This window comes from Thamnophis sirtalis, unplaced genomic scaffold, assembly GCF_051295495.1.
Source record: "Thamnophis sirtalis isolate CommonGarterSnake01/CBP01778 unplaced genomic scaffold, rThaSir2_p1.2 scaffold_8, whole genome shotgun sequence".
Taxonomy (NCBI): Eukaryota; Metazoa; Chordata; class Lepidosauria; order Squamata; family Natricidae; genus Thamnophis; species Thamnophis sirtalis.
The window spans coordinates 63,973,232-63,984,630 of NW_028261388.1; the positions used below are offsets into that span (position 1 = coordinate 63,973,232).

The 11,399-nt window shown below is 38.3% G+C and overlaps 1 protein-coding gene across 5 annotated transcripts in view; it reads left to right on the forward strand.

The window, feature by feature from the left end:
* DMD (dystrophin) overlaps positions 1-11,399 on the forward strand; it is a 1,286,665-nt gene that overhangs the window by 42,337 nt on the left and 1,232,929 nt on the right. For 4 of the 5 annotated variants that reach the window (XM_087721811.1, XM_087721815.1, XM_087721809.1 and 1 more), the window contains exon 1: positions 10,586-10,682. The exons of the other annotated variant lie outside the window; for it this stretch is intronic. In XM_087721811.1, coding sequence (XP_087577937.1) covers positions 10,586-10,682 — 97 coding nt within the window. Of the gene's footprint in view, positions 1-10,585; positions 10,683-11,399 lie in introns of those variants that run through there. 5 annotated transcript variants of the gene reach the window in all.

Consider the following 11,399-nt stretch of genomic DNA (forward strand, 5'->3'; position numbering starts at 1 on the left):
TTGTTTGCAAGAAACTCATATCAAGTCAACTGATCAAAAATATTTGATTAACTCAAACCTTGGTCAACATTTTGTAGCTTCCGCTATGGAAAAGAAGAATGGTATAGTTGTATACTTAAGAAAAGATATGAAAGCTGAATTAATAGAAGCAGATCCCTTCGGAAGATATATTGCTTTAGACCTAATCCTAGAAGGGAAAAAGACATTACTTTTGGTAATTTATGCCCCCAATCAACAGCAAGATAGATTCTATAGAAATCTTCATGCTAAATTAGTACAGTGGGACTATAGTTCCTGTATACTATTGGGTGATTGGAATGGAGTGATAGACACTAAGAGAGATAAGAAGACTTCCCGCCTAAATACTAAGATGCGAGCAAAGTTACCCAAACCTTTCTTTGACATCATGGATGACTTTGAATTGAGAGATATTTGGCAAGAAAGAAACGCAGAGGAATATGATTTCACTTTCTTCTCTGACAGGCATCAATCCCTTTCAAGGATTGATTTTATACTAACCACTAATGATTTGCTTTCTAGGGTCAAGACAAAGATTGCGGCTAGGCAAGAAGGTCTTGGAGAGTGAATGAAAACTTATTTAGATATGAAAAGTATATTAATGATTGTAAAAAATTGCTATCTGAATATTTTGTTTTGAATATGAATAAGGGTACATCTATGGAATTCGTATGGGATGCAAGCAAAGCATATATGAGAGGAGTGCTGATGAATATAAATAAAACACAGAAATAAACAAGGGTTAAAACGAACAGAACTGGAAGAGGAAATTAAGAGAAAAGAGTTGGAGTTAACAATGAACCCAGGCGATACAAAGGTTAAGGAAGCTATTAACATATTAAAATCTCAATTTGACATGTTGATCTCTGACCAGGTAGCCACTAATTTATTATATGCAAAACACAATACTTTTTGTAATGCAAACAAACCTGGCAGATGGTTAGCTTATCAGATTAGGAAAAAAAGGAAAACTCGAAATATATCTAAACTGATTTACAGAGGGAAGGAGGTCTTTCAACAGGAAGAGATTCAAAAGGCATTTCGGGAATTTTTTACAGAACTGTATAAAGGGGATAAAATTAATGGTTTAGATATAGACAAATATTTAGATAAAGAGAAAATACCTTCAGTTAGAGAAGAGCACAGGCAAAAATTGAATCAACCAATAACCTCGGGGGAAATCTTGCAGGTAATTAAGCAATTAAAGTTAGGGAAAGCACCAGGTACAGATGGTTTGACAGCGGTTTACTATAAAAACTTACAGTTAGAAATGGTAGAACCTCTTAGAGAATTATTTAATATGATTCAAATGGAAGGTAAAGTGCCTCCATCTTGGAAGACAGCCTTTATATCTTTGATACCCAAAGAAGATCAAGATACTACCAAACCCAAAAATTATAGACCTATTTCATTACTGAATGTAGATTATAAAATTTTTACTAAAATATTAGCAAATAGGTTAATGTTGGTTATTCAACAATTGATACACACGGACCAAACAGGTTTTATACAGGGGAGACAGATTAAAAGTAATGTCAGATTAATTATTAATGCATTAGAATATTTGGGAAAGAACAACCAGATCCCTGCTGCGTTTATATTTTTGGATGCTGAGAAGGCCTTTGATCGAGTTAACTGGCAATTTCTGTTGAAGATATTGCAAAAAAATGCAGATAGGAGATAATTTTTTACAGTCAATTAAAGCAATATACCAACGGCAAACAGCACAAATCATAGTCAATGGAAGTTTAACAGACTCTTTTCAAATTGGAAAAGGTACAAGACAGGGCTGTCCTTTGTCCCCATTATTGTTTATTATAACTTTGGAAGTATTGTTGAATAAAATACGGGGCTTGGATGGTTTAAAAGGGATCAAGATTAGGCAGCAAGAATATAGAGTCCGCGCTTTTGCGGATGATTTGGTCATAATATTGGAACAACCGCAGGAATCCAGTATGGTCTTAATGAATACGATTAATCAATATGGTCAAGTGTCTGGTTTTAAAATAAATTTAGGAAAAACAAAAATATTAGCTATAAATATGAATACTAAACAAAAGGAAGAACTAGGAGTGATGCTAGGATGTGAGGTAGTTAAAAAAGTCAAATATCTTGGAGTTAACATCTTAGCTTCAAATGGGAAATTATATAAGCATAATTATGAACCACTTTGGCATAGTATACAGACAGAGATGAAAAAATGGGAGAAATTGCACTTATCTTTGTTGGGTAGGATAGCGGTAGTGAAAATGAACATCTTACCAAATTTTTTATTTCTTTTCCAAATGTTACCTATACTTAAAAAAGATGCGAATCTTTTAGAATGGCAGAAGGGTATCAACAAATTTGTATGGGCAGGAAAGAAGCTGAGGGTAAAGATGAAAATAATGCAAGATATACGTGAGAGAGGAGGTTTGAAACTACCTAATTTAAAACTATATTATGATGCAGTGGCATTATCTGTAATTAGTGATTGGACTCATTTAACTAATGATAGAATATTGAATATTGAGGGACACGATCTGGTATTTGGCTGGCATGCTTACCTGTTATTCAACAAAAAATTGGATAAGAATTTTAAAAGTCATATTTTAAGAAATGCTTTACTGCGGGTCTGGAAAAAATACCAATATAAATTAAATGACAAGATACCCATGTGGGCAATTCTTAGACACGCAGTTGAAAATATGAATATAGCACAAAAACAGGACAGAATTACTTACAGACAGCTTCTTACCTCGGAAAGGGGGGTATTACAATTAAAATCTTTAGAGGTATTAAAAGAGGAGAAGGTAGTTCAAACATGGTTCCAGTATGGGCAATTACAGGCTAGGTGGAAAATAGATCAAAAAATTGGTTTTATCCAAGTTGAGGATAATTTGTTTAAACAAATAAGAGATCAAAGCTTAATGCATATAAAGAGGATATATAATGTATTAATACAGATGGATTCGGAAACAGAATTAGTTAAAGATTGTATGATAAAATGGGCTCAAAATATTGAAGAACCAATAATGTTGGATACATGGGAAAGAATCTGGGTAAGAAATGTGAAATTTACACAAGCTCAAAATCTGAGAGAAAAATTTTACAAGATGTTCTATAGATGGCATTTAGATCCTAAAAAGTTGGCTTCTATGTATCCAAATGTACAGCCTAAATGTTGGAGGTGTGGTTCTCTCGATGCTACATATTATCATATATGGTGGACCTGCCAAAAGGTTAAGGCATTCTGGATAAAAATATGGTGGATTATGCAAAATATCTTTAAAAGAAGGATAAAGTTTATTCCTCAGTTATTTTTACTAGGTATATGTACTGACTTTACAGTGGTAGAGACTAACTTGATTCCGCACCTAATAACGGCAGCAAGACTGTTGGTGGCGCAATACTGGAAGAAGGAAGACTTGCCTACAATTCAAGAATGGACATTGAAAGTCACAAACTTAGCCGAGATGGCTAAAATATCGGCATATCTTAAAGATCACTCAAATGAGAGATATAAACGAGACTGGAAAAAATAGATTGACTATATACAAAATAAATACGGGACCAAGAAACTCCAGTTAGCCTATGCTTAAGATCAGAAATGATTTAAATTGTTTAAAGTTAGTTCAGCAAGAAGAAGCTAAGGTTAATGTAGAATGTCATTAATTTCTTTATTTCTTTTTTCTCAATAGATTTCAGACTGTGTTTGTTAAAAATCCATACCGTGTATGGGTTCTGGGAAGTCGGGGGGGAAGGAGGAGGGGGTAGGGGGGTGGAGGGAGGGAGGGGCATACAAAAAAATTGTACTTCGATGTTTTAATGATTGACGAATGATGAAATATTTGTGTTTTAAAAGAAATAAAACCTTTGAAACCAAGACTTGTGGACTTCAATTCCTAGAATTCCTCCTCTCGCTCTTCATCTTGATGATGAGCGGACGGGCGGGGGGAGGGAGCTGGAACTGGTTCTAAATGGCACTGTAGATTTGTGGAACCTTTTTTTACATTGTCCACTGCAGAAATGTCAGCACAAAGTAATCAGAATTTCAATTCTCTGTCTCAGTCACATATTATCTTAATTTTCCAGTAAATAATTTCTTATAAATGGACATGGCTCTACTCTGTACTTAAATGGAAGGCTGCCAAGCAGTAGGAGTCCGGCATATTTTGTGCTCTGAATCAGGATGATATTAATGCAAAGCATGACACTAAAAGATCCCAATGCATTCTTAGATCTTGATTCTTTCCAGTTCAGAGAATGTACATGTGGAACTACTGCAAGTACAATAGCATCCACATTGATATTGGGGCACTTCTCTCATACATGTGAACCACTGGAATGATTAGCTATCAGATGCAGTTCATCAGTTAATGAATTACAGAGTCTGACTGGGACAGTGATGGCGAACCTTTTAGAGACCGAGTGCCCAAACTGCAACCCAAAACCCACTTATTTATTGCAAAGTGCCAACATGGCAATTTAACCTGAATAATGAAGTTTTACTACCTAAAATAATGAGAAACAAGGTGGAGTTCAGCTAATTGTTCTAAGAAAAATGTGATAAATGCACTTTTATGCTCCTTCATTTTTTCTGCTTTACAAATATTACATTTAGCAACAATAAAAAAGGAAAACTTTTGTAATAGCATTTCTCTCTTTCCCTCCCTCTCTCTTTCCATCCCTCTTTTTCCCTCCCCCTCTCCCTCTTTCTCTTTCTTTTTCCCTCCCTCTCTCTCTGTTTCTCTCTCTTGTCCTCCCTCTCTCTCTCCCCCCTCTCAAACCCCAACAAAGCCAGTGAATTCTTCTTAGAAGGAACTACTCAGGCAATTGGAGGACAAACTGAACTTTTGAGAGGGACTGCAGACTTAGGAGAAGGGAAGCAAGCTGAGTCTTCCTCTCTCACACTCACACACTCCCACAATCTCTCACTTTCTCTCACATGCACACACACACACCACCCCCATGATGGTTCCACCATCCTTGTCCCTGCACTGGGTCAGTCAAGTCCTTCTGGCAAGGGAAGGTCTCAGCATCTGCGGAGTTCACATTGCCGCCCTCCCCAGGCCAGGTCTTTTCTGGACACCCTGCAAAAATCCCAGGGCAGCCCATCTCCCTTTACCTGCTGCTATCACTGGTGTGGGGAGTGAGGGGAGCGTAAGAGGAGACAGCAGAGCCTGGCTAGCCTTAGAAGGGAGATGACATGGGCTCCTGAAAGGAGACGGGGGAGCAGGCCTTATGGGAATGTGGCAGGGAAGCAGGATGATTGTGAAGGGTTGCCGCGACACAGAAGGGTGGGAGGGAGCTGGACCAAAGAGTGGTGAAGCTAAAGAGTTCTCCTCTCCTTCTCTCCTTTCTATTGTTCTGGTGAGGGCTGAAAATTTTCAGGGGTTGATTTGAAAGGCACTCTGCACATGAGGGCACTCTGCATATGATCCGAGACAATCCTGGCACAGGAAAAGAACACACCAAGGGGACCAAGCACTGGGTGAGGAGGTGGACAGTGAGGACTCCATTATTTCTGCAGAGATAGAGAGTGGTGTGCAAGACCTCTAGTCTAGTCTTACATACACACACATGCCATTCCTTGCAATTAGGTTTCAGCAACACACAGGTTATTTGCTTGTGTATCTGTGTAATTTTTGAAAGAAGGCAAGCAAATGACAACTATCAGAGGGCATCAAGAGTGGAAAAAACAAAAGGCTGGGGAGGTTTTTTGAAATAGAAGGAAAGGAGTGGGGTCATTCGCAAACAAGCCCCTGCTGTCTGTCAACTTAAATGGGAGGCGCAAAATGAAACTGCATCCACCAATCAGAGCCCTGTTCTGCCTATCGCTTGTTTCAGTGCATGTCCGGCAGCATTTTGTCTGTGCTGGGGTGATGGCACACATGCCCACACAGAGGTTTCTGCATGCCACTTGTGGCACAGGTGCCATAGGTTTGCTACCATGGGACTAGGACATAAGACACTTATATTTAAATACCACTCATATTTGTAAGGTTTACTGGATGATTTAAAAATAACAGTGTTCTTTTACAATTTGAGTTACTTTTAGCCTCTTAGCCACATGCGCCCCTCTGTAATTCCATTTGGCTCTCCAGAGGCCTCGCCTGGCACATTGCTGGATGAAATGGAGCTTTCAAGGGGTGGATCTGCCTCTTGGAAGCTCCATTTTGGCCGGCAACATGCCAGGCGAGGCCTCTAGAGGCCCAAACAGAGCATTGGAGGGGCAGATTCATCCCTCAGAAGCTCCATTTTGGCAAGTAATGTACTAGGCGAGGTCTGCGGAGGCCCGAACAGAACTGCAGAGTGGTGCATGTGTCTGAGAGGATAGAGAGAGGACTGCTAGATCTTCACAAGATAAATGACCCATTTGGGTAGGGGGAAATTAATTGTGGGGAGCATGAGGTATTTCAGTGGGTTGGGGAGGCCTTGGTGGTCTTAGGCAGGTGGCCTGTTCCATGACTAGGCTCCCCCATTGCCTTCCCCACCCTGAAATACCTCATGTGCACTTAACAAGCCTCATATTTGATTAGCGAATGTGTGGGTGAAAGGAGACAATGATCCTGTTCAAGGTACCGGATTCACTCCCACGAATAATTGGGTTATGAATGGAATGGGCAGGCTCCATTACATTCATAATTTGAGGACTAAACAAACAAACAAAAAACAGTTCATATTCTGAATTGCTTATCTTCAAAAATGGATCTGCAGGAATTTGATAAATTTCTTCTTGCAAATGGTACTGGACTTTGTTGCTACACTTTAAAAACATTAATACATGCACTATTTTTAAAAATGAGCTATCTTTACATTACAAACTGCAGAAAAAGTGTAAGACATAGTAAATGAAAGGAATTGAAGAAAATCTGACTAAATCTTGTTTATAAACATACTAAATGTTCATATTTTTCTATCCCTAAAATTACATTTTCTCCTTCATTCTTAGTACTCCTTCTTTCATTCTTATTTTATATTTTCTGCAGTTACACCCTCATGCATTCTCACTATATGACCAAATTGTCTTAACATACTATTTTTCTATAATTACTCAAATTTTATTCAGTTCATGTTTTTCACCATCTATCTTTAGGTATTTATACTACATGAATGCATACTAAACAACAAATGGAACATCACAAATCCTTGTTTTACTTTGTTCACACTGTAATCATTCACTAGGCATTTCATTTATTGTCACATGTGCTTTACATCCATTATACCACATAACCAATAAAACTTTATGCTATATATGCATACCATATTTAATAATTTATATTAAATTATTAAATTATTAAATCAAGAAATGCACAATAACTTGCCTTTCACTCAGGATATTGCATAATTGTCCATAGTACTCATGCTGTTTCCTTCATTATCACCCTTCATGTGATTGTAAAATGAAACTATCACCAGTTTATGAATTTTATTTTCAAATGCAGCGACAATAATCTATGTAAAGCAGTTCATACTTAGTGCACATTTTGACTCTTCCCTTACCTTAAAACTAAAATTTTACTTCCATGGATATATTCATGAATTCCATTCTATATCATGAATGATTGTATTACATTATTTACCCTTCCTTCCTTCCTTCCTTCCTTCCTTCCACCCACCCACCCACCCACCCACCCACCTGTGTTTCCCTGAAAATAAGACAGGGTCTTATTTTCTTTTGATCCCCAAAATATGGCTGTGGCTGTGGGGAGGGGCTAGGCTGGACCATGAGGCTCTGCTTCAGTTTCCAAAAAAATAGTGCCACCCAGTGAGCAAGGCTGGCTGGCTGGCTGTGATGGTGGGGCTCATCAAAAAAAGAGAGAGGGGGGGGGCAGGAGAGGAAAGGAAGGGAAAGTGGGGAGGGGAGGTGCAGCTTAATGGAATATTCAATATCCTGCAAGGCACATTTCTTGCTCTGGGACGTTTTCCCCTCCTCTGCTCCTCCTTTTCTTTCCTTTGCAAAAAGCAGAGCCATGCCAGCTGGACAGTGCAGAGATGAGCCAGGAAGAATGCTTGGGGTGGGGTGGGGAGACTGCTGAAGAAAAAGAGGAAACCTCCAAGGTTCCCCACTCATGCAGATTCCTCCTCCTCCTCCTCCCTTTCCTCCCTCTCTCCCTCTTGGGAGCAGTGCTTTCCATAATGCACCATGAGGAAAGGAAAGGGTGAGCAACTTTGGTGGCCACCACTGAGCATGCCTGTTCGGCCATTCAGACATGCTTAACAAAAAGATAGAAAGGCAGCCCGTCTACAAAAAGGAAGCACCCCACCCGCTTGGCATGAGCTTTGCCCAGACAGTGTCCTGAGATGTTTAGGGGCCACATGGAGAGGGCGAGAGAGATAGAGGGGGGTGGGGGTGGCAAGTCCATTGGGTTTCCTTCGCCAGATGTCTTCTGCATGACCACCAGACAACACGTGATGGGCTTGGCAGAACACATCGCTTCTCCGGAGCCATGCCAACCTTTGGGGTCAAGCTTCCTCCCCCAATTCTCCCACCTGGAGGTAGTGGAGGGCAACCAAGGGGCTCCACCCACCCAAACTCCACCCCCAAGTTGATGCAACCATCCAACATGGGACTGAAGGAGACCCGGGTGCAAAACATGACACATTTAAACATGTGCAAAAAAAAATCACAACCCTCTCCTTTCTCCTCACCCACGTCCCCTACCCATCCTGATTACCCCTACCTTTCAGATTTGGTGAACTTCCAAGAAGCCTGCCATCTCTCATCTCATGTATTTAAGTAGTTGGGGGGCTTATTTTGGGGGTGGGCTTAATTTAACCCATGTGCTAGAAAAGCCCAATTGGCCTTAGTATCAGTACTTGTCGTATTTGGGGGAAACACAATATCTATCTATCTATCTATCTATCTATCTATCTATCTATCTATCTATCTATCTATCTATCTATCTATCTATCTATCTATCACCTATCTATCTATCATCTATCTACTCCTGTCTTCAATATGCCACTATTCATGACAGATGGGCCAATGAATGCATTTTATCTCCACAGGGTGTAATCAATTTGCTCAACTACAGCTTTCCCATAATCTTTTACAAAAAGATAAAAGGGTAGGCTAGATTATCCTCTCTCCATAATTTTGTAATGCATTATATCAATATTCCTACCTAGAGTGACTAGAGATTTTTAGTAAAAGTATTTATTGTGATTAAAACCTTAAGCAAACATATTTGTTTGCTTGTTACTGATCTATACTGGATTTTGTATATACAGAGTGTTTGGGGGAAAATGATAATTTACTAATTTAAATTTGTTGAACAAACAAGGACCAACACGTGTGCTCATTTACTAAAACAATTTGAATCTTGCCCAATAATATAATATCTACAGTAGTTTGTTTTGGACCAGAGACAGATAAATCATCCAGGCATGGTTTATTCCAGTAACTGATTGCAAAGTAAAAACCAAAGTGGTCCCAGTGGTGGTAGGAGTACTCGGAGCTGTGACTGCTTAGCCGTTGTGGCTTAATATATTAATGTAAGCAAATCAAATCATGCTTCTTATTTAGAAGGTGATCTGTTACATTTTATCCATTTTATGTTTCACTTTACAATTTTACATTCTTTAAAATACAAGCCACACAACATTGAAAAAATAATATAGTCTTGGTATCCAATGTGACTATTTTCTCTGCTTGACTATTAAAGTCTAATGGACATAGCAATTTCAATGCCATTCTTATTTGATTATTACTCTGATGAAAATATAAATTGGCTGATTAGTTGGCTATAGAAAAGTGTGCCATGTTGCTGTGATCATTGTAAAGTGTAGTTTACAATAAATAACTGGAAATGAGTGTTACAATAAATGCATGAAATATTTATGAAGTTATGAATGTAAATAAGAGGCAGTCACTTGTAGATATATAACATCTATTAGACTTAAATAGAATGCTTTCATCTCTTAGAAAGCTGTTTATTATGATGGACATAATGTAAATTTTGTTTGGATTTCATATTGCTAATGAAGCATGACTGAATTCATCAACAATGTGCTCATAATACTGGATTTTTAGAAGTCTTTTCTTAGCAAAATTTTACCAAAAAAAATGGTGTATTTTAGGAAAGCTGATAAGTATTTTAGCCATAAAGTAAGAAAATAGAAGGCAATGTAAGGAGGATGAAAAATGAAATACCCCAGAAATGAAGTGTCCCTATCTTTACCGAAACAATCATATTTAAAAGAAGCTGAGAGCTTTAATAATGTTAATATAAATAACCTTAAGAGCCTTAATGTTAGAGAGAATCTACATGCCAGGATTTGGAAGAGATTTGCAGAGAAACTGCTCTCCGAAGCAGAGAGAAGGCTCATTAAATGCAAGATGCTGCTGTGTCTCCTTGTGTGTTTGCACTAAGGTATAGGTTTGCCAGACTGACGTATCAGAGAATGTCAGAGTGGTTACCACACTAGCATAATAGCTACATAATAAATGATGGAGAGAATCATGTTAGGCATGCCCACCTAACCTAACTTGAATCATGCAAAAGGAGAGCTGTTGGAATTCAAATAGACTTTCTAGTTCCCAGCAGCCAACAGCAATAGGATGCTTTTAGGAAGATGACAAATGCAAAGGAAAGACGCTGTTTTGCACTATCTAGATTTGTTACCGCAGCCAAATTATTGGCATGATGGAGTGACGAGAATAGCAGCTGGCATGGAAGGTAGGATGATCAAGGGTTTGGCATTGATATTTATGTCATTAGAAATTGACTGTGACAAAGCATACGTTTAAATGAATCTTCTCTGTTGATGATGGCAGAGGATTTGTTTTTCAGCTTTGAAACGCTGATGATACTGTTGCCTCTGAAAAATAGATTTGTGAATTGCATTTATGCTTTTGTTATGCCTTTGTGCTTGTATCTTACCTCAGGGAGCCCTTGCCTGAAAGGGATTGTTATAGAAAGGTGAGGCTATAGAATCGAAGTGCTTCTAAGTTGGGGGGGGGGGAGGGGGAGTCCAGATAAAGGAAAACAAACAAACAAATCTTCCAGAGGATTTAAAATGCTTAAGCTAAAATACAGTAATCATGTTTGAAGCTTGAGCAAGAATGCTGTATATTGAAAATTCTGAAATAACAAATATTATCATAGTTTCTATTTTATTTTGCTTCTTCCCTTTTTTATAGTTTTAAGATGTAGTCATTTGCAAATTACTACAAGGAAATGCACTGAGATCTTCAGCACGATCTTTCAACAAGTCTAACATCTTTTCAGCTACTGAACTGTATTCATGTTTTGACAGCTTCATGTCATCTTTTGCTTGATTACAGTTCTTACTTTTATTATATCAGCTTGCTTTATATATAATTTTGAAAACTGCCTTTAATTAATGACAGAAAAGATAACACTATTTGAAATGAGATCATGGTTTTTGGATAT